The sequence below is a fragment of the Drosophila guanche genome, unplaced genomic scaffold (genome assembly GCF_900245975.1).
Source record: "Drosophila guanche unplaced genomic scaffold, DGUA_6, whole genome shotgun sequence".
Classification (NCBI taxonomy): domain Eukaryota; kingdom Metazoa; phylum Arthropoda; class Insecta; order Diptera; family Drosophilidae; genus Drosophila; species Drosophila guanche.
Window position 1 is genome coordinate 3,438,274 of NW_022995747.1, and position 19,724 is coordinate 3,457,997.

General features: G+C 44.7%; 11 protein-coding genes across 13 annotated transcripts in view; 7 read left to right on the top strand and 4 right to left on the bottom strand.

Annotated features, from left to right (window-relative positions):
• The window catches only part of LOC117583169 (cathepsin E-A-like), a 3,411-nt gene extending 2,508 nt beyond the window's left edge, over positions 1-903 (bottom strand). The window contains exon 1 of the mRNA XM_034271365.1: positions 6-903. Within this exon, the coding sequence (XP_034127256.1) occupies positions 6-853 (848 nt within the window). The 5' untranslated portion in view covers positions 854-903. The remainder of the gene's footprint in view (positions 1-5) is intronic.
• On the top strand, positions 839-19,588 carry LOC117583511 (protein CREG1). 2 transcript variants are annotated; one of them, XM_034271855.1, is made up of 4 exons: positions 839-844; positions 18,731-19,176; positions 19,237-19,318; positions 19,379-19,588. In XM_034271855.1, exons 2-4 carry the CDS (start codon positions 18,736-18,738, stop codon positions 19,486-19,488), a joined length of 633 nt encoding a protein of 210 aa, XP_034127746.1. In that variant the 5' UTR covers positions 839-844; positions 18,731-18,735; the 3' UTR covers positions 19,489-19,588. The 2 variants fall into 2 exon arrangements, with proteins under 2 accessions (XP_034127746.1, XP_034127745.1); XM_034271854.1 differs by lacking the exon at positions 839-844 and adding an exon at positions 18,314-18,411.
• On the bottom strand, positions 1,179-2,569 carry LOC117583509 (aspartic proteinase A2). Its single transcript, XM_034271851.1, has one exon. The coding sequence runs from the start codon at positions 2,551-2,553 to the stop codon at positions 1,390-1,392; it is 1,164 nt and encodes a 387-aa protein (XP_034127742.1). The 5' UTR covers positions 2,554-2,569; the 3' UTR covers positions 1,179-1,389.
• Positions 2,798-4,534, bottom strand: LOC117583172 (lysosomal aspartic protease). The gene is given in 1 exon segment (XM_034271369.1): positions 2,798-4,534. A coding segment is annotated over 1 exon segment (1,416 nt). The 5' UTR covers positions 4,214-4,534.
• On the bottom strand, positions 4,616-5,146 carry LOC117583516 (vasotab). The gene is made up of 2 exons (XM_034271861.1): positions 4,910-5,146; positions 4,616-4,841 (listed from the first exon to the last, which is right to left on the bottom strand). Exons 1-2 carry the CDS (start codon positions 5,106-5,108, stop codon positions 4,771-4,773), a joined length of 270 nt encoding a protein of 89 aa, XP_034127752.1. The 5' UTR covers positions 5,109-5,146; the 3' UTR covers positions 4,616-4,770.
• LOC117583514 lies at positions 5,597-6,027 on the top strand. The gene has a single exon (XM_034271859.1). The coding sequence runs from the start codon at positions 5,629-5,631 to the stop codon at positions 6,010-6,012; it is 384 nt and encodes a 127-aa protein (XP_034127750.1). The 5' UTR covers positions 5,597-5,628; the 3' UTR covers positions 6,013-6,027.
• On the top strand, positions 6,390-7,642 carry LOC117583513 (salivary glue protein Sgs-5). Of its 2 annotated transcripts, XM_034271858.1 has the most exons (4): positions 6,390-6,753; positions 6,817-7,198; positions 7,256-7,423; positions 7,485-7,642. In XM_034271858.1, the coding sequence occupies exons 2-4, from the start codon at positions 6,970-6,972 to the stop codon at positions 7,529-7,531; spliced, it is 444 nt and encodes a 147-aa protein (XP_034127749.1). In that variant the 5' UTR covers positions 6,390-6,753; positions 6,817-6,969; the 3' UTR covers positions 7,532-7,642. The 2 variants fall into 2 exon arrangements, with proteins under 2 accessions (XP_034127749.1, XP_034127748.1); XM_034271857.1 differs by having other exon boundaries at positions 6,390-7,198.
• On the top strand, positions 7,761-8,394 carry LOC117583512 (salivary glue protein Sgs-5-like). Its single transcript, XM_034271856.1, has 3 exons — positions 7,761-8,011; positions 8,067-8,249; positions 8,313-8,394. The coding sequence occupies exons 1-3, from the start codon at positions 7,786-7,788 to the stop codon at positions 8,348-8,350; spliced, it is 447 nt and encodes a 148-aa protein (XP_034127747.1). The 5' UTR covers positions 7,761-7,785; the 3' UTR covers positions 8,351-8,394.
• LOC117583518 lies at positions 9,080-9,599 on the top strand. Its single transcript, XM_034271862.1, has 2 exons — positions 9,080-9,409; positions 9,468-9,599. Exons 1-2 carry the CDS (start codon positions 9,220-9,222, stop codon positions 9,524-9,526), a joined length of 249 nt encoding a protein of 82 aa, XP_034127753.1. The 5' UTR covers positions 9,080-9,219; the 3' UTR covers positions 9,527-9,599.
• Positions 9,658-10,252, top strand: LOC117583515. Its single transcript, XM_034271860.1, has 3 exons — positions 9,658-9,815; positions 9,887-10,018; positions 10,077-10,252. The coding sequence occupies exons 1-3, from the start codon at positions 9,728-9,730 to the stop codon at positions 10,166-10,168; spliced, it is 312 nt and encodes a 103-aa protein (XP_034127751.1). The 5' UTR covers positions 9,658-9,727; the 3' UTR covers positions 10,169-10,252.
• LOC117583508 (leucine-rich repeat protein soc-2 homolog) lies at positions 11,595-17,805 on the top strand. Its single transcript, XM_034271850.1, has 3 exons — positions 11,595-11,748; positions 13,375-13,945; positions 14,008-17,805. The coding sequence occupies exons 2-3, from the start codon at positions 13,477-13,479 to the stop codon at positions 15,450-15,452; spliced, it is 1,914 nt and encodes a 637-aa protein (XP_034127741.1). The 5' UTR covers positions 11,595-11,748; positions 13,375-13,476; the 3' UTR covers positions 15,453-17,805.
• Positions 19,589-19,724: the final 136 nt, after the last annotated feature.

The following is a 19,724-nucleotide window of genomic DNA, read 5'->3' on the forward strand; positions in this document are numbered from 1 at the left end:
CCGCCACTGCCTGACGCCCCTGGCTGATGGTCTTGCCATCGACTTCCACGCTCTGCATCTGAAACTGCCAGTAGTCGGCATGGGTGAGGGGCACGTAGGTGAGTGGCGCCGTGAACCTCTTGGCATCGATGCCACCGAAGAGCAGCTCGCCACCCTGCCGGGCGCTGCCATTTCGCTTCAGGTAGAAGGAGAAGACGCACTTCTCCACCAAGCCCTGATCGCACATATTCTGAAAGAGCGGAGTGGCCTGCTGCTCGGCAAGCGAACGAAAGGCCAAGCCCACAATGCCCGCAAAGTTGGTGTCCAAAAAGGTGGAACCAGACTCATGGATGGCCATGCCAAACGTTTGATTCTGCACCACCAGACGGCCAACAGCGACCGTGTCCTGGGCCAGCATGCCAGACAGGTGGCCTGTGCTGTAGGCAATGGCAAAGCGGCGACCATCAGCCACATGGCTGCTCGAGGCAGAGGCGTTGTAGCGATGATGGTGCTGGCAGGCCACATTCCTCGCCGAACACTCTGCACTGGGCACCCACAGATTGGCGGATCCTGTGTCGAATAGCATATTGAAGGGCTGCCGGGGTGTGCCGATGCTAATGGGACCAGCATACTCCAGATTCTGGCGATTGTCCAGCGGCTCACTGGCTCCGCTGCTGCGCTGCACCATCGCTGTGGCACTGCTGGCCAGATTGTACTTGGCGTAGAGCGAGGTTTTTCCTGCTCGATGCTGTCGTCGTGTGGCCATGAACGATGCCTGCCGCTGCATGGGTATGCGTATCAGCTGATGATCCTCCGAGTTGGTCCCCGCCCAGCAAAGGGCCCAGACGGACAGCAGCCAGAAAAGGTGCAACATTTTTGACCAACCGAACGCACCGCAGATTTAATTCCAACTAATTGGATCAGATTTTGGTAGCGATTGTTTTATACTGCCTATAAATGGGGCAAGTTTATGGCCCTTGTCTGTCTGGTGCTCAAAATGGTACACTCAAATCGGTCGAATGAATCGGTTAATGTTCAAATTGAACGCATTTCAATGTTTCAGCAGATAAACAGCTCATTTAATTGTACATGCGAGTACTCGTAAATAAACAAATCAGCGAATAAGCAACAACAAAATATGTTCCAGCGCGCACAGTGGTACAAAAGAGTTTGGTATTGGATGAAAAAGTTAAAAAAATTCAATGAATGAGTGGAAAGAAGAGAACAATGGGAACAATTTACTATTTAAATAGACTGATTCAAGCGGCAGCCCTTTACTATTCCGACTAAGATAATATTTGCGAGTTTTTCTCTACTTACATTTATTTCTCTCAGTTATTCGTACCCGAAAAATAGTCACAAAAATGTGTAACTTTGGCTGTGGGTCACTGAATTACTAGCATTTGAACTCTACCCTCCCATTGCAACATCTGGCACGGCCCTAGCCAGACCGACTCGCTTCTCTGTTGCATCGTAGACTGTGTAGTAGCGCCCCAGAAACACATCGCCCAGTATCCAAAAGTTCAGATTGATGGGGGCAAAGCGAGTTATGCACACTTTAATGCTGTCTTCGAGCAGCACTTCCTTGACGTAATCCATGGGAGTAATGGGAAATGTTCTGCCTGCAATCAGCAGTTTGATATTTGGCAGCGAATCGAGCTCGCAGGTGACGAAGCTTAGACCATAATCTGTTGTGGCTTTCAGTGCCTTGTGCAGGATGTCGTAGCTCTGCTCGGGCATCAGGATATTGGATGTGCCCGTGTCAAGGATGGCACTCACACCCACATCGATTTTCTCCAAGCCCACGGATACTTTTGTCATCTCAAACTTCCAGTAGCCGTACTCCGTGAGTGGCACGTAGTGAATGGAGCCACTAAAGCGGGATTTATCGATGCCGCCGATGATGATTTCACCGCCCCGCAAAGAGCCCGGCACGCGTCGTAGGTACACGGAGAAGACACACTCCTCCACGAGATGCTGCTCACAGAGTAGGTCCAGGAAGGGCGTCGAATTGGCCCAGGCACGCTCTCCCAAGCCCAGACCCACAATGCCGTCAAAGATCACCGAATCGAAGACCTCCTGATACTGGAACATGGCCTCACCGAAGATCAGGTTTGGCAGTTCCTTCCCACCAAAGTGCAACGTGTCCTTTGAGAGGTAGCCAATCACACTGCCAGCACCGTAGTAGAGCGTAAAGTTGCGTCCATCCTTGACATGGCTGCTGGACCTGGAGGAGTCGTAGCGCCTGTGGTTCTGGCAGGCCCAATTGCTGCGCGCGCAGTTGCTCGATGGCAGCCAGGTGTTCGAGGAGCCCGTGTCTAGCATCACCTTGAACATCTGCTTGGGCGTACCCATGCTGACGATGCCAAAGTACTCGATATTATTGCGATTCCGCAGCGGCAGCCGGATCTTGTCTGTGTCATTGCTGGATGTGCTCGAGTTGATGGAGAGGAATCGATTGGATAGCTCCGATCCCATTGGGTTTTCCACGCCATGCAGCGATATGCGTAGCTGGCGACAGCTGCCAAAGTTCACAGCTATGCTGAGGCTAAGGAAAAACAAAACTCGAGCCATGTTCCATGAGCTTACACCGAGCACTGAGGCAGCACAGCTTACATTTTCGCGAGAGCCCTACTGAGTGCTCGCTCATGTAAGCGCATCTGTTAGGCATAATTAAAACAAATAGTTAAAGTAAAACAGTTTTAGTTAAACAGCTGATACAGTGGAGTGAATGCACTTCTCTTTGGCATAAATACATCTTTTATTTGAGATCAGTCTCAAGCGAAAACTTTGCATACAAAAACCAATCAAATTATATTCACGATGAGGCAGCAAATCCAATGCGGCTCTTGGCCACATCGAAAACTGTACAGAAATGCCTGATGAAGGCATCCCCTAGAATCCAGAAGCTTGTGCCCATGTCAGACACCGCCGAGATGCAGATTGTGTTGCCCTTTGTGGTCCTCACCTTTAGCTTCAGCTTGTTCCCAGCCATCACAAAGTTTTTGCCGCCTATAACGAAGGTGACATCCGACACCTTCTTGGAGCACTTCATCCAGCACTCGCCGCTGGAGGTCACTGTGCAGCCGAGGATCTTGTTGATCTTGTTGAAGGCACTCGTGGGGGCTGCAATCAGCGAAGTGCCCGAGTCCACAATGGCCTGGCTGCTGCCACTCACCTTGGTGCTGCCCAAATAGAAGCCTTGCAGATCGAACTGCCAGTAGCCCTTCTTGGTTACAGGAGTGTAGGTGTAGGTTTCAGATCCTGTATAAGCTGTGGTGCTGGTGCTCCCAAAGATGAGTGCGCCGCCTCGCTTGGAGCTACCGCCACCCCTCATGCAGATGCTGAAGACGCAGTTCGAGATGACGCCCTCCGAGCACATATTCTGCACCAGCGTCTTCACATTGTCCACGGAAATGCTGCGGAAGCCCAGGCCCAGAATGCCATCAAAGTTCGACTCCACAAAGGCGGTGCCCGGCTCCTTGTTGGTCATCGCAAATGTCTGATTCGTGACCGCCAGACCCGCCACTCGCACGGTGTCCTTGGCCAGTTTTCCCGTCACTTTGCCCGAGCCGTAGGTGATGGCAAAGGCAGTGCCGACCTTCGTGTAGGTACTGGACTTGGCCGGGTGATATTTCTTGTGGATTTTGCATGCCCTGCTGGTGCACTTGGGGCCAGGCACCCAGATGTTGGAGCTGCCAGTGTCGGGCAGGATGGTGAATATCTGCTTGGGTGTGCCAATGCTCATCTTGCAGGTGTACTCCATGTTGGCCGTGTTTTTCAGCGCGATCCTCGATCCCGTGGTAGTGGCAAAACTCTGGCCATAACGGCTGGCCAGGAAGGACTTTTCCTATCGCAAATTGTTGGTGGTGCGCACAAAGTTCTGTTGAAAGTCGAGCGGCAGGGTGGTAGATCCAGCTCCAGATCCAGATGCACTCCTCACGGACTTAGTGGTTAATGCTTTTCTCTTTGATTTGGCACTGGCTTTTCTTTTGGTTTTAATTTTCCTTGCTGACTTGCTCTTCTTGCTACTCTTTTTGACGGCACTCAGTTTGCGGGTTCTGCTGCTGGGTCTTGCCCTGGCAGATTGCCTGTTCCGCTGCCGCACATTGCGTGTAATCCTCTGCTGCCTGAGTCCCAGGGACCTGCGGCTGCTGGCCCTTCTTTCCCTGCCCTCGGCCAGGACAACGATGAGGCAAACGAGAGCACAGAACAGCAAAAGTGTCAAACGCATTTTGAGTCTTAATTAGAAGAGTTAACGGAACACTAACCATGGCCATTCTGGCCAATTTTATTTATAGTTGCAGGCCTAGTCTACAATTTAGACTGTCAGCCAAGGTCACTGGGAAACAGCTGTTTGGAAAGTCGGAATTTCCCAGCCAACCAACGTGAGAGAAAGAGCAAATAGCAAGCAGTCTGAGCGTGATCATATCAAAGACAAACAGCGCTTAAAAATAGATCAAAGACAATCTTAGTGATTAAATATTTGTATTGCTAAATTAGGTTCCAAGTAGTCCACTAAATGCCAGAAAATGTTAGTCACGAAGAGGTGGAAAATAATATTATTTTGTTTGTATGGAAATTATTCTTGTACGCTAAATTGCAATCTACAACAACGGACAACTTCTTCTATATATTATTGCTAGAAATTAATTTATTTTGCTTTCCAAAGTCCAAAGAAATCTTTATTATTTTGGCACGAAAAACAATTATCTTTTATTCTGCCAAAAAAGACGATAATATTTGCAGAGCAAACACGCGTCAGTGTAGGGGTTGGGTTATGTTAAGTTCTTAGGATCCTCCCAAGCTATTGCACATGTTTGAAGTCTGTTTGCATTTGGTCAAGTCCGTGCCACACCACGCTGTGAACAGTTGAATATTCATTTTTAGTTGCAGAGTACAAATGAAGGTAAATAATTATAAAACTTACTCAAACGATTGACACAACCACTGACACCCATGACGCAGCTATTGCTGAATTTGCAGCGCACCAATTGACCATTTTTGCGGGTCTCTCCGCACACTGGACTGTAGACTGCAGGACAGATGCTGGGACATTGCTCCCTTGATTGTGCTTCCGAAAAGGTACAGACCAGGAGCAGTCCAAGGAGCAGCAGAAACGACTTCATTGCTGTAATGTAGGAGGAGATCTTCTGGTTGATAACAGTCAGTGCGAGGAGCTTTTATAGGGCAGCCTCTGAGGGATGAGCTATAATTGTACACAGTTCAACGCACGCTGAAACAGCTGTTAAAAGTTCATTTTTAATTAAGATTTAAAATTAAATTACAAACCATTTTATTTAGCTCAGTTTTTATTGCAGTTCATTTGCCTTTCTGGGGATTGTCAATCAAACGGCTACGAAGCTCCCGCCCCTTTATCAAGCATCACACAGTTACCATTCCACACCCAGCCAACTTGGACACTGGTTAAGAGCTTTAACCTTCAGGCCATACAATTGCCTGGCGCTAGGCATGGGATCGCCTTAAATGGTCTCGCAGTCTGCGCAGAAAACGTGCTGTTCAGCTTAACAATTATATGTTTGAATTTCAATTTACAGCGATCATTTCATGCCGCAAATGCGATTCGTTTCGTCAACGACTTGAACTCCCCAAAGCAGATCAATCCCCACTCTCAATTGAAAGTTGGTCATGCCGGTTGTGTGGGTGTGGATGCTATATTGGCTCATGCAACGGCAGACATTCAGTCAACGGATCGTTAGAGAGCATGTCCATATGGGTTCATCGGGTATGGCTGTCCATTATCATCCAACCGAGGTACGCAAAATATACGCCAAGTATTCGGAAAAGCAACCAATCAAAGTCCAGCCAGCGCCCAATCGAAAGGAACGAAAAGAACGCAAAGAAAAGAAAAGGAAAAAAATATATGTGCTGCTCAAGAAACCGGCAAAAAGAAGATTCCATCAAAACGTCTATCTGCTTGTCAAGGCAAAGTCGAATCGTCAAATCAAAGTGGTCTTTGGGCATGGCCTAAAGGACAGTCGTAAGGTTCGAGTCCTGAAGCTAAGTCGCTGACTGCAGCAGCAATATTTATTAAAAGTGTTTCCAAATAAATGTAAATAATGCCAGCCAGCACTTTGGGCCACCATTCACTTGGCTTCGAGTCGCTTGTCATGTCAGGCCAGCCCGGGCCAGGCCAGAGCGACGGGTGGGCGTTGAAGTTGGTCAACCAGATACGCACACTGGCACTCGCACGGTGTCGTTGAGCTGACAGTTCCCGGAGATTTATTACTTGAGGAGCTTGAACATTTTGTTTGCTGCTTTTTTGGTCCAAATTGATACACCTTTAAGAGACAAAGTCAATCAAAAAACTAAAAAAAACAACAAAAAAACATGCGCGTGCGTTGATTTTACTTTCGAAATGAAATAAAATAGAAATGCCAGGAAACTAGGCCTCTACCCTGAGGCAATGACTTTCCCAAATTCGAAACGATTAACGCACTCCACAAAGATGAAATCTTTCAGTCAAAGCAGTCAAACCTTGTCTTAAATCGATAGAAAATTGCATATATTCAGCCGGAAAATGGTAATTAATATGGATTGTTAGTGTGCTAGTTGCTGATTCATTTGCAAAGATTTAAGCGAAATGAAAGCTTGTTTTATTTGGTGTTGCTGTATCATTATTCTGCTGGCTGCAGTTGATCAAGTGCAGAGCTCAAACCTCACGGGTACACTTCGATTCAAACGCATGCTGCTGTCTTTAATTAAAATATGTCCCAAAAATACAGTCTTGACTGTCAACAATCGCTGTCGCAAGTTGAGTGCTAAGTTTGATCTGTTTATTTTGCATGACATTTTAATTATTTTTCATTTCAACAGAGAGCTTAATGATGAGAGAACAAAGATCCCAAGCAATCCCACAGCTGTGCGCACAACAATTCTTTTGTTGAACTAAAGATTTTCCAGTATCTTCATATTTATTCTGACATCAAGACACTCGAACACTCACTCATCTGCTCAATCATCATCGGTATGGACATCTACAAGTTTTCTTTGCTCTGTGCTCTGCTGGGTGGAGCCATCCTCCAACTGACTGTCGCCCAGGCCAAGAACTGCTCCAACACCTGTATTTCCACTGTACGTTGTTCGCCCTACTTCAAGGAGCTTGTCTGGACTGTGGAGCCCAGCGGTTGTCGCGTCTATCAAAATGCTTGCATCTTTCGCAACGAGAACTGCTCGAGGGCCAATCAATGCTTGCCACGTAAATAAATCGAACTTTGATTATCTTTTAATAATATTTAATTCATTAATTATTTAGCTTTGGTTGCCACTACTCGGATGAAGTGTCATCAGTTTTGCCGGCGACGCTGCCAACGTGCGGGTGTTAAAGTTTGTGGCTGGTTCCCGTACAGCGACAGTGCCGGTCGCTACATGTCCTACCCGAATCGTTGTCTGATGGATCAGTTTGCCTGCCAGCATGCTCAGGGTATGTGTATTCTGACAACAAAAGTGATAGCTAATAACCTTCGACATTTTCTTATGTGCAGCTTATGTAGGTGAACCAACACAGGGTTCCTGCCCAATCAACACTTAGGAAATTCAAAACAGAAACCAAGTCTCAAATATGGTCACAACTCATGACAATTTTTGGCTCACTTTATATTTCCTAAATTTTAATTCAATTAAATAGATGACATAATACAAATATAAAGTATATACGCAGCTGCTATCAGCCGTCAACTGTTTACACAGAATTTCAGTAAATTTCATTATACATGGATCTGCAGATGATTGCCTGCCTATATATGGTGTTATTCCACTCGGTCTTACACTCAGTTCTGTGTTAACATGGGTATCTACAGGCTGTCGCTTCTGCTCGTCCTCTTCGTTGGGGTACTTCATCTGAGTACCGCACAAACCAGGAGCTGTGCCAGGACTTGTAATGTGTTTTATCGCTGCTCGCCCTACTACACAGAGTTGGTCTATGCGGTTGTGGATGGCGTTTGTCGTGTCTACCAGAACGGTTGTATCTTTGGCAACGAAAACTGCACGAGAGTCAATCAATGCCAGTCACGTGAGTTTTCCATCACCGCAGTTTGTGTACAACTTTCAAGATGTTCTCCCTTTAGCCTTGAGTTCCACTTCTGCGGAGAAGTGCAAGGAGTTTTGCCCCAGGCGTTGTCCAAGCGGTGGCCAAGAAGTCTGCGGTTGGTTCCCTTATGTCAGCGGGGAAAACGGGGAAAACAGTGATCGTTATATTGCCTTCGCCAATCGCTGTCTGCTGGATCAATATTCTTGCCAGAATGATATCGGTGTGTACAATTAACTTCTTTACTTTTGTATGCCCAGTCAGCAAAATGTTGTCTTTTTTTCAGCGTATGCTTATGAGCCAACCCTGGGACCCTGTCCTTAGTTGAGAGGGCAAAAAACTCAATAAAGAATACAGTTTTTAAATTATGTTAAACAAAGCGCTGAAAGCGCTATTCCAGCTTATTTTTGCTTTATTTTTATTGGTTGTCAATAAAAGTAAAGACAATTTCGCAGCTGTTTAAACTGTTTAAGAATAAAAGTTTTCAAAAGGTCACGTGATTTATGAGTCTTCCATTTGAACTGTTTTTAGCTCATAGCGTTTATTTGTTTCCAATAACAGCTTATATGAGAGAACCTTCACTTGCAAACTGTTCCTAAACATGTTCTCACCTGCTAATAAAATCTAAACAAATTGTCTAGAACGAAGTATTGGCAGTAAATGTCAGTAAAATGTGTTGTAAGCACACAAATGAATATAAATTATTCATATTTAAAATGCATATTCGTATTATTCTCACCGTTCTTGCTAACGAACAAGCTCGAGATATACAAATGAGATACAATATTAGACCCCAGTTTTCATTACTTATTTCTCAAATGACATGCATTCCATGACATGGAATATGTTTTGTATAGCTAAATTGTTGGTGTACCTGGGAATTCCTTTAAAAGCACAAAATTCTGGGAATTTAATTATTATTCTGTAAGCAAATATAATTTGTAGCAGGCCCCAAAAGTAGGCAAATTTGGATGTGTAAGAATGCAGGCAGCAGGCACGAGTGAAGCTCTGTTCCATATTTAAGCTAAATGTTCTTATCAATGAACTAAAACCCCAACAAAGCAAACTAATTGTTTAAAGCTTGACAATGTGGTTTTCGTGGAACGAGTTCGTTGAATGCCCCAAATCTGGTCATATATAAAATTCTTTAGTTCGCGCACAGCGCGTGGCAGTTGGAGAACCTCTATCCCACGATGAAGATGATTCTGCTACTGTTAGAACTGATGTCCCTCATGGCATTTTTGATGGCCCAGCAATGTAATTTGCCGTGCAACAGACGCATCGAGTACCTCTGCGCTAAAACGGTGCGAGGTGGCAGTGAAATCGAATGCACCTTCAGGAATCCCTGCGAAATGGATAGGCATGCCTGTCAAAAGAGAGAGGGTAAGTCCATGTCAGTATTGCAATTGAATTGCATTAAATACCGAAATTGTTTCATCAGTTTGGCGGAAGGTGTCGACAGGTCGCTGCACGCGAGACTCGGATGTCTGTGCCCGCTAAGCAGCAGTCAGCAGGAGAAGCGGCCGAGCGCAGTCACAGAAATGAATATCTTTATTTTGTTTTTATAAAATTGTACAAATATTGACACAATTGACAGATGAAATAAATGTAAAGCCATTTTTTGGGCAGTGAAGAAACTGTTCTGGTCTCGACCTTCACATTATCAAAATTGCAGAAAGAGTAAACGGTCTTCCAGAAAAAATGTCAATAATTGCCTTTGGCAACAAAATTCTCGTCCTTTGTGTATTTCTGGCCGGGATCGGTGTGGGTCCGCTGTGTGCCTTTACGGGTGCGTCTAAGTTTTATATAAATTGCAAATTCACAGCAAAACTTACAGCAATTTCCTTATCATGTGTGCAGGTCCGAAAAAGTGCCACGATGTGTGCCCCATGAAGTATCGTGTCGTTTGCGCTCTGAACGCGCTGGATGGCTGCTTGCGGACCTTTGCCAGCAGCTGTGTCATGAGGATGTACAACTGCAAGTACCAGAAGGGTAAGTAGATCCCGATACAAGGATACTCTTCAATATTCACCTATATTCCACACTCCAGACTACCGTATCTTATCGGAACGGGCCTGCGAGATCATAACCCACGACGAACTGAACAATCTTCTGGGCACCGGACCTCTGCTGGAGAAATAAGTTTTTGGAATGTTAGACAAATTGTTATTGAAATATTTATAAATACGCTTAGGTTGACACAAAAACAGTTAATTTCCTGACATATTTAACGTTGAAATTTCAAGGCCATGTCAATTTTACAGTCACTCTCGCTACTACATGATTTGTACATGCAACGACTGCGCAGACGTGTGTGTGGAACTTGTGGGTGTGGAACCCATTTGGATGTTTTGTATTTGTATAAGGTTCGAGAAGGATAATATATACATATATCCTTCGCAACTCTCGGACGTACCTCAACTCAGAACGCGCGTCACATCACCTCCGAGAAGGAAAATCGCCAGTTTTTATTTAGTTTTTTTTCTGCAAGGCTTTTAGTCACTTTCTCCGGATTTAGTTGAACTGTTTTACATTCCCGCTTCATTCCCCACCGCTCCACATTAAGCCATAACTGTGAAAAGTGTGAAAACCAAACGCGAAAATCAAACGAAACAAAAAACGTTCACAGCAGACACAGAAGTCCCGCAGCCAGAGGAGGAAAGTGTGTTCGGGCAGGAAGAGACGCAGGAAAAAACTTAAATTCCAGTGCACGGAGCTCACAAGGCCACGCTGAAAACTTTATCACGCGTGGCGATTTACTTGCAGGTTGGTATTTGTTACTCCCCCCCCCCCCCCTCCCCGTTGTCTGTCATTTGTTGCTTTTGCGGGCGGAAACCCCACTTTTCTGCATTGCAATGTTGGCAAATTGCGCATCATAAATTATGTATAACAGTCCCGTGTTGATGTAGGTGTATGTGTGTGATGTGGTGGTGTCTCAGTATGCAGTTGCCTGCGCGTATGTGGGTGTGTGCGTGCGCGTGGTGCGCTTTCGTGTGTGTATGCACTTTCAACTTGGTAGCATACATATGCAGATATTTGTTGCTGCTCGAAAGGGAGAGGAAAACATCGTTAAATTAATGCCAATAAATTAACTGATTTGATGGCACATTCATGGATATGTTTTGTTTTGCGTTCTCTTAACTAGACAATTATTTTGTGCTTGCTAAAGTTAACAACAAATTATATTTAAATGATTGCTTGAAGTGCAAGCTTTTCATTTGGCATTTTCCAGCACGGAAACACAATTATGAGCACGCCACCTGCCGAATTTTTAAAGGACTTAATTTTGCTTGAAATTTCTATCGCAAGATAGCCATCACCAGAGAAATGTTTGACTGAAATGTATAATTTATAATAGTTATCTATCTTTTTATCTAGAAGCAGAAGTTACAAACAATACTATTTTCGCTGATTTAATTCAACTGGTTTACCTATTTAGGCAGAGGTGGTTTTCGGTATATTTTTCAAGCAATAATGTATATTTTGGTATATTTATGAGACTCAGACGGTATATTTTGATGACAAATCCGCGGTCACATTGCCAGGAACAGCTGTTCAATTCAAAAATAAAAAAGAAGAAAAGAAAAAAAATGGGCAAACAAGCAAAAAGATGTGTGCAAATTAAATCATAACAATCTCTCTTGTGCGAGGCTATGAGCAGAGTGCCAAATATTAAGAGATCAACAATTCAATTTCAATTGATGGCCCATTAAGTGAAATTAGTAAGTTAAATTCAGAATCCAAACGATTTGTTTAAATTTATATGCGTGTGTTTGTTTTTGTGTTTGTGTTGTGTTTGCACTTGTGTGCCGCAATTTGTGTTTTGCCTACAAAAGAGCAACAATTTATGAGTCCCACTGACACAAGAACAACAAGAGCAACAACAATTCGTCAAGTACAATGCGATACAATATACTAATCAAAGAAATGGAAATTTACCATGAATCAGAGGCTGCCAGTCAACCAACCCCACCCACCCCGCTGTCCATCCATCATTCTGTGTGGGGAGGGACTTTATCATAAGCTCCGTACAATTCCACTGCATTTTGTACCGATATTCTGATCCCCCACGGCGGCGTCTTCCACTTGAGCGAGCGGCCCGTTTAATTGGTTCGGATGTGCACAATGCTGCGAAATTTGATTAGGGTGTCTTAAATTCTGTTTCTGTGCATAATAATTAAGCTCAAGTTTCCCACAAGAGGCAGAGTTCGAGAGGGGGGGAGTGTGTCTGCGTGCCTGTGTGTGGCCAAACGCTTGGTGTGAGTATACGTGTGTGCGTGTGTGTGGTCTCGTGTTTCTTGGCCAACACATAACGGTGATGTGATGCGATGTGATGTGATGTATGAGTGCACTTTCAACCTTTGACACTGGCATTGGCATTGGCTCTTTCCAGGAATCGTCTGACTGCCACACTGACCTTGACATTTACCACAAGTATACCAACCAGGAGCATTCCATTTGTCGTGCGGGTGGGAATTCGCTTGACGTGGTAGTGGGCGTGGGCGTGCAACCCAATGCCATGCGATGCGCTCCCCGCATCCTGCTGCTATTGACAGCTCTCGAAAGTTTTATAAGAACATAAATACGGACACACATGCATCGCCATGAATAAAGTGATGTGGCATATTCTGGAACTTATTTAATGGTCTTCTTATGTCCTGTTGGGGAATGCCTAGTGTTGTAAAGTGTTTTAAAGAGTTTATTTCTTCGATCTAGTCTCTGTCCTAACAGCCTGCATGTAAGCGGTAAATTGTTGCCCTGCTTCAATATTTTGTTGTTGTATGCAAAATTGAATCGAGTCACGTTCTGTTTTTGCTTAATCTTTAGAAACTTCTTGTTTGTTTTATATTTTTATCACGTCTCATGCCTTTTGCCATTATCAGGGTACAAGCTCTAGCACAACGTTAAAGATATGGTGCTTATATTTTTGTATTTTTTTACTTTTTCCCCGAATTTAATCATCGGTTATGGTACTCTATAGGGTATAGTGTAGGATATCCTCTAGTTGGTATATCAACTCGCTTCCATTTCCACGTCACGGTTTGGAATATTTAATTATTGATTTGCGTGTAGAGTTGCTGAAAAGTTTATGGTCAACTTGTCAATAAGGCGCGTAGCGCTGCCTGTCGGAGAGAGGCAAAAGCAAAAGTAATAAAGCGCGGGTTAGTTCTGGGATAGGGAGGGGCGTTGGCTTGGCAGTGGGGATGACGCACGGTCTACGATTGGGCTCCTACTCTGACGCACAATTGATAAACTGCAGCAATAAACGAGTAATCAACTTTTCCACCATTTACTGACTCTCACTCTCTCCCTCTCCCTCCCTCCACGTGCTTTACTTACTTTAACAGGGTAGCGCAACGAATCCCTCTGGCTGCGGCTGTTGCTGCTGTTGCTTTGGCACACTTCTGGGCAACGCTTTGTCGCCGCCGACCGCAAACCTGGGCAAAATAATGAACTTGTGTTCCTCGGGCGCTACGGCATCGACCACATCGTTATCATCCACGGGGCAGGCGGAGCGGAGCGGCGGCACTGCTGAAGGAGGGGGAGGAGGAGGAGGAGGCAGTGGCAGTGGCGGCGGTGGCGGCAGGAACAGCAACAACGACGGACCCTCAGAGACCCAAACACACTGTTTCGGTAGCAACGGAGGTGGCGGCAGCGGCTCGGAGGAAGCATTCAGCACCAATCACAGTCATCACAGCACAGCCAACGGCAGCGGGGGCAGCAATCCGGCTAGCAGCAGTAACGGACACAGCCAGCAACACAACGAAAATAACGCAACTATGCCGCCCGAGACGCGTCCCAAAATGGTGACGGTCAAGCATCCGGAATCGAACAAGCCCAAGCCCACCACCAAGAAAAGCAAACCCATCCAGGCGGACCAGGATGTGATCAAGGCGCTGCAACGTTGCCGCGATGAGGGTAAGTCTTTCACAGTTGCCACACAAAAAAAACAAAACTCCATCAATCCATTTTCCCTGCAGGCATTAAGCGATTGGATCTTAGCAAATCCTCCATCACGGTCATACCCAGCACGGTCAAGGATTGTGTGCACCTCACCGAGCTGTATCTGTATAGCAACAAGATAGGCCAGCTGCCCGCGGAGATTGGATGCCTGGTGAACCTGCGGAATCTGGCACTGAACGAGAACTCGCTGACCTCGCTGCCCGAGTCGCTGCAGAACTGCAAGCAGCTGAAAGTGCTGGATCTGCGGCACAACAAGCTGGCCGAGATCCCGCACGTCATCTATCGCCTGCGCACGCTCACCACGCTGTATCTGCGCTTCAATCGCATCACCGCAGTGGCCGACGATCTGCGGCAGTTGGTCAATCTGACGATGCTGAGTCTGCGCGAGAACAAGATCAGGGAGCTGGGCAGTGCCATCGGGGCGCTGGTGAATCTGACCACGCTCGATGTGTCGCACAATCACTTGGAACACCTGCCGGAGGATATTGGGAACTGCGTGAATCTGAGCGCCCTGGATCTGCAGCACAATGAGCTGCTGGACATACCCGACAGCATTGGCAATCTGAAGTCACTGGTGCGGCTGGGGCTGCGCTACAATCGACTGAGCAGCGTACCGGCCACGCTGAAGAACTGCAAGAGCATGGACGAGTTCAATGTGGAGGGTAATGGAATGACCCAGCTGCCGGATGGCATGCTTGCCAGCCTGAGCGGCCTCACCACCATCACCCTGTCCCGCAATCAGTTCACCAGCTACCCCACCGGAGGACCGGCGCAATTCACGAACGTTTACAGCATCAATTTGGAGCACAATCGCATCGACAAGATACCGTACGGCATATTCTCGAGAGCCAAGGGCCTGACCAAGCTGAACATGAAGGAGAATATGCTGACAGCCCTGCCGCTGGACATTGGCACGTGGGTGAACATGGTCGAGCTGAATCTGGCCACGAATGCGCTGCAGAAGCTGCCCGATGACATCATGAACCTGCAGAATCTGGAGATACTCATCCTGTCGAACAACATGCTCAAGAAGATACCCAACACGATTGGAAATATGCGCAAGCTGCGCATCCTCGACCTGGAGGAGAACCGCATCGAGGTGCTGCCGCACGAGATTGGCCTGCTGCACGACCTGCAGCGGCTGATACTGCAGACAAATCAGATCACAATGCTACCGCGCAGCATTGGGCACTTGAGCAACCTCACACATTTGTCTGTCAGCGAGAACAACCTGCAGTTTTTGCCCGAGGAGATTGGGTCGTTGGAGGGACTGGAGAACCTTTATATCAATCAGAATCCCGGTCTGGAGAAACTCCCTTTTGAGCTGGCCCTCTGCCAGAACCTCAAGTATCTCAACATTGACAAGTGCCCGCTGAGCACCATTCCGCCCGAGATCCAGGCCGGTGGTCCGTCCTTGGTGCTGCAGTGGCTCAAGATGCACTCGCCGTATCGGCAAATGTGAGATGTGGACGGCGTCTGGCGCACCGTCTACGTAGGCAGCGACTGCTATTACCAGTACGAGCTTCAGGCGGTGCAAAAGGCGCCCGGTGAAACAAAGCCGGAAGCGGGCGGTGCCAACGATCGGCGTTAATATGGTCCCCGTTCCCGTACAGGTTCACGTTCTCCTCCGACCCAAGCATCCCGAGTAAAACCTACTGGAGTGCGTTGGCCGACAAAATTATAGCTTTAACGTGTTATACCAATGTCCCGCGTATTGAAAACTGCCCCCGTTTTGCTTTTACCCATACGTTAGACCCACTCTTAGGTCACAGTTCCCATGCTGCTTGGACACACCACACAAATTTTAGGTTCTAATTTAACTCATGCTTCCAAGCTAGTCAAAAAAAATAATGAAACGAAATGAAACGAAGTGAATTTGAAAGCTTTAAACCCTTTTGTTTGATATTTGGTCTTTGAGTAAAAAAAAAGCAAAAAGCTAAATATAATGGTAAAAACCAACACAAAACTTCACAGAATACGCAAGCGCCAAGGAATTGTTTGAAAATGATGAAACAAAACAAAAAATGAAATTAAAAATGAATAAGAAATTATTAAACTTTATACATAAAAGTAAGTCGTAGCCGAAAAAAAATAAACATTAACTACAATGATAAAATATTTATGGACTACAATACAGAATATGTGCTAGGAATATATTAACTAATGGTATTTATGTGTTTGATTAAAATATGACAAACAAACAAAACTTCATGCTTGCGCAAGAATTTCAAGAAATATTTAAACATAAATGTATACCCTCTAAAATATTCTGTAATTTGTATATGTATGTTTGTGGTAACTATTTTAATATGTGGCGCCAACGAGCAAGCTCCACACAGATATATATCCACTACATGTAGACCGACTTGCTGTTGTTGCTTTTTGTATGTTAGTCTAAACTTAAAATAACCAAACAACTTAATAACTAAACCTATACGTGTTTAAAAAGATGTTAAACTAGCAAGCAAAACGAAATCAATGTTGAATACTTGTACATCCTTTGAGTATAGATGTGACTGTAATTCATGCGTATGAATGCCATAAAGGATTCAATGCATTTAGTTAACATAACCAAAAAGAAAGCTCTGTGCCACAGGGAGTTTGAACTTTGCACGAGACAAAAAACCGAGCCCCGAAAATCAATTTTTAAGTTCAAAAACCAAGTTCTAGTTTTTCACTCGGCATCTACCGAACCGATATCTAAGGGCATAAAGGTACGATTAGGTTAGAGCTTCAAGCAGGTGATCATTTGTGGACATTCTTTATGATGTAACGGCAAGCATTATATTTATATGTAAATCCTCATAATGAGACACCTGTTTGGGAGAGGGCAAGAAATATTAAATGGGATGGTGTGAAAATCAGACAAGTGTAAAAGGCAACCAAAATATGGTTTTTGAATATAAAAAAAAAAGATTTTGGTGGAAAATAATATCTAAAACGTTTTTTTGTATCGCAACGATATCTGTATGGCAGGCAAAGAATTGAATGCCACATAATTGATAAGCATAAAATACATCCAAAACATATATTCCCCAGAGATTCAAACTATGTTCATTCGTAAAGTAATCTAAATGAGTGTTAGGGCAGGAGAAAGCCATTAAATACATTGAAACCCGCTCAAAGCCAACACAAATCGATGGATGATTTATATATTTTGTAAGACTTGAACTACATGTCCTGAAACACACACAATGAAAGAAGAAGTAAGACATTTTTTGAGCTACGCTCCGCTGCAATGCAACGCAAATGGGCTTTAAACTTTTAACAAATTGTAAAACCAATACATCAACGAAACTTTAACTTTAACAACAATTTACACACATGCATACATACATATATACATACATACATACATACACGCATCATATGATCTATGTACTTTTACACATCTATTTTTGAAAAAAAAACAAATCAAAACTAAACAAAGACAAATACAAGTGAATGCAAAAAACACTTGATATCTATACACATACTCACTCGTATGTATTTATCTCAGTATTCAAAGGGATAAGCATAGTATGGACATATATTTTTCAAACAAACTGTATGCGGCAGGGTAAACTAAACTGGCAAACGTAATTTAATTACAACAAATACGAGTTATAACCAAAAACAAAACGTATATTTCCAACGGTACAAAAATGAAAACGTAAATGTAACACAAATACAAATACAAAATACAAATCAATGTTAAACAATATTCGCACTCTGTAATAATTACAGAAGAACTTTGCATAGAACGGAATACCAAAACGTTTGTCTTTACCTACAATTTTGTTGTTGTTTTTTTGTTAAAACAACGGAAAATACATCACAATTTGCCACAATAAATGTTAAACCAAGTCAAGTTAATGGAAAACGAAATGTACAACTACAAATATTATGATATTCCTAACATCAAATACATTTATGGAGTAAAAATTTGCAAAAATAAAAGAAAACCAAGCTGTTAGCCCGACATTGAGTTCAAATAACTGTTTCTTCCGGTTTGGGGTGCGTGCCACAGCAGTCAGCTTATTTTGGTCTGGCAATGCTGAGTGCGAGCAACCTGTAGAGCAAACAGCCACAGTGATCGACCACATGATACCCCCAATGAACTCTATGAGTGTATTTGCTGATGACTTTTTCTTTACAAGTACGCTGAAATAATATCAAAATGAGTTAAGTATTTCTGGTGATCATGGCTGAATGCTTGGCAGGTTAGTAAGCAGTAAGCTGCACATTGAATCAGCGACTTCTTGTGGGCACTCATATACCCATTCCAGCGGCAGGTAGCAGCTCAAAACAGCTGACAGCTTAGTGGTTCTCTTTGTACCTCCGGTGGGCAGGTGAAGATAACAAAGGCGTAGTAGCAGCGGGGCAAGTCATTTTGCAAACAAATCCCAACAGAGCCACAACACCAAACTCAGATCGAAAAGGTAAGCGATGTACGCACATACTATGTATGTTAATACATACATATGGTGGAGCTACGTTCAAAGTTCTACGTAGGAAATCGAAGGCAAAACGGCGCCAAAGGTCAATATGCGTATGAAAGTTGGGATGAACGAACGGTCGCTGTACGAAAATGCGTATGAACAGACGGACGGTCGCTTTGTTATTTATGCATCGAGTGAATCACAGTCGTTGCATTACAAAGATGAAGGCTGCTTATAAATGCGTTGCAAATTTCTTGAATGCCCACAGTGGGTGTTTGAAAGTGAACGGGTTTACTTACATATTGCCGCCTATCTCTAGCCACAATGAACACCTGCCCTGCTCTGCTGCTGGCCTTGGTATTTGCCTTCGGTCTCAGCCAAACCCAAGGATACTCCCCCAGCGAGGATGCCAGAATTATAGAGGAGTACAAGCGGGAGATGGGACTCAACCACGCCAAGATCGCTCGGCAGCTGGTGCACCGTGCTAACTGGGCGGCGGTGGGCAGCATTTCCACCAACAAAATTGTGGAGAGCTATCCCATGGTCAACATTGTGTCGATCGATGACAGTGACGCCAATGGCAACTCCACGGGCAAGATACGCTTCCTGCTCACCGACCTGGACTTTACGGGTCCCGACTGGGAAAAGAACAACAAGGTGACGCTGATGTTCAGCGAAGAGCAGACCCTGCACTGCAAGGATAACGGCAAGGATCCCATGGAGCCTACTTGTGCGCGCTCAATGATCAGTGGCCAAGTGCAGAGGGTGAGTGATGCATTTGCATCTGAATTTGCCTGAAAATTCTTAACCTTTGTCCATCTGTAGTTCGATCCGAGGGATAGCAGCTACAAGCCAGCGCTGGACGCGTACATCAAACGGCATCCCGCAGCACTAAACTGGATAAAGGGTTGGAATATCAAAATAAATTAGATTTTCCTTTCTTTTTTGATTCCCGTTCCGATTGCAGCTCACAACTTCTATCTGTGCGAGCTGATCATTCGCAATATCTTTGTGCTGGACTTCTATGGTGGCCCACATCAGGTTACTGCTTCTGACTACTACGCCATTCAATTGTGATTACCCCCACCGATACCTGACGATTCGCTAAGGAACCACAACTTGATGCCTCAATTCTTCTTTGTTCTTTTAGGCATTTCCACAACAAATTTCATGATAAGCTAATTGTTTTTTTTTTGCGTTCACTGCACAAAAAAGGAAGTGCAAAAGGTGCCTGTCACTTATCAGTTAAGACTCCGCCGTATACGGCAAAACTTTCTCGTAGTGGTGTAGTGTAAGCAGAAGTATGTAAATAT

Excerpts from the sequence above, each read along its gene's own strand:
- LOC117583513 (XM_034271857.1), top strand. The coding sequence starts at position 6,970 with ATGGACATCTACAAGTTTTCTTTGCTCTGTGCTCTGCTGGGTGGAGCC. Across the intron at positions 7,199-7,255 it reads GGCCAATCAATGCTTGCCAC|CTTTGGTTGCCACTACTCGG; the intron begins GTAAATAAATCG and ends TTAATTATTTAG. Across the intron at positions 7,424-7,484 it reads TGCCTGCCAGCATGCTCAGG|CTTATGTAGGTGAACCAACA; the intron begins GTATGTGTATTC and ends TCTTATGTGCAG.
- LOC117583515 (XM_034271860.1), top strand. The coding sequence starts at position 9,728 with ATGTCAATAATTGCCTTTGGCAACAAAATTCTCGTCCTTTGTGTATTT. Across the intron at positions 9,816-9,886 it reads TCCGCTGTGTGCCTTTACGG|GTCCGAAAAAGTGCCACGAT; the intron begins GTGCGTCTAAGT and ends TCATGTGTGCAG. Across the intron at positions 10,019-10,076 it reads CAACTGCAAGTACCAGAAGG|ACTACCGTATCTTATCGGAA; the intron begins GTAAGTAGATCC and ends TCCACACTCCAG.
- LOC117583508 (XM_034271850.1), top strand. The coding sequence starts at position 13,477 with ATGAACTTGTGTTCCTCGGGCGCTACGGCATCGACCACATCGTTATCA. Across the intron at positions 13,946-14,007 it reads GCAACGTTGCCGCGATGAGG|GCATTAAGCGATTGGATCTT; the intron begins GTAAGTCTTTCA and ends TTTTCCCTGCAG.
- LOC117583518 (XM_034271862.1), top strand. The coding sequence starts at position 9,220 with ATGAAGATGATTCTGCTACTGTTAGAACTGATGTCCCTCATGGCATTT. Across the intron at positions 9,410-9,467 it reads TGCCTGTCAAAAGAGAGAGG|TTTGGCGGAAGGTGTCGACA; the intron begins GTAAGTCCATGT and ends TTGTTTCATCAG.
- LOC117583516 (XM_034271861.1), bottom strand. The coding sequence starts at position 5,108 with ATGAAGTCGTTTCTGCTGCTCCTTGGACTGCTCCTGGTCTGTACCTTT. Across the intron at positions 4,842-4,909 it reads TGGTTGTGTCAATCGTTTGA|CGTGGTGTGGCACGGACTTG; the intron begins GTAAGTTTTATA and ends AACTGTTCACAG.
- LOC117583509 (XM_034271851.1), bottom strand. The coding sequence starts at position 2,553 with ATGGCTCGAGTTTTGTTTTTCCTTAGCCTCAGCATAGCTGTGAACTTT.
- LOC117583512 (XM_034271856.1), top strand. The coding sequence starts at position 7,786 with ATGGGTATCTACAGGCTGTCGCTTCTGCTCGTCCTCTTCGTTGGGGTA. Across the intron at positions 8,012-8,066 it reads AGTCAATCAATGCCAGTCAC|CCTTGAGTTCCACTTCTGCG; the intron begins GTGAGTTTTCCA and ends TTCTCCCTTTAG. Across the intron at positions 8,250-8,312 it reads TTCTTGCCAGAATGATATCG|CGTATGCTTATGAGCCAACC; the intron begins GTGTGTACAATT and ends TCTTTTTTTCAG.
- LOC117583514 (XM_034271859.1), top strand. The coding sequence starts at position 5,629 with ATGCCGGTTGTGTGGGTGTGGATGCTATATTGGCTCATGCAACGGCAG.
- LOC117583511 (XM_034271855.1), top strand. The coding sequence starts at position 18,736 with ATGAACACCTGCCCTGCTCTGCTGCTGGCCTTGGTATTTGCCTTCGGT. Across the intron at positions 19,177-19,236 it reads TCAGTGGCCAAGTGCAGAGG|TTCGATCCGAGGGATAGCAG; the intron begins GTGAGTGATGCA and ends GTCCATCTGTAG. Across the intron at positions 19,319-19,378 it reads AGCACTAAACTGGATAAAGG|CTCACAACTTCTATCTGTGC; the intron begins GTTGGAATATCA and ends TTCCGATTGCAG.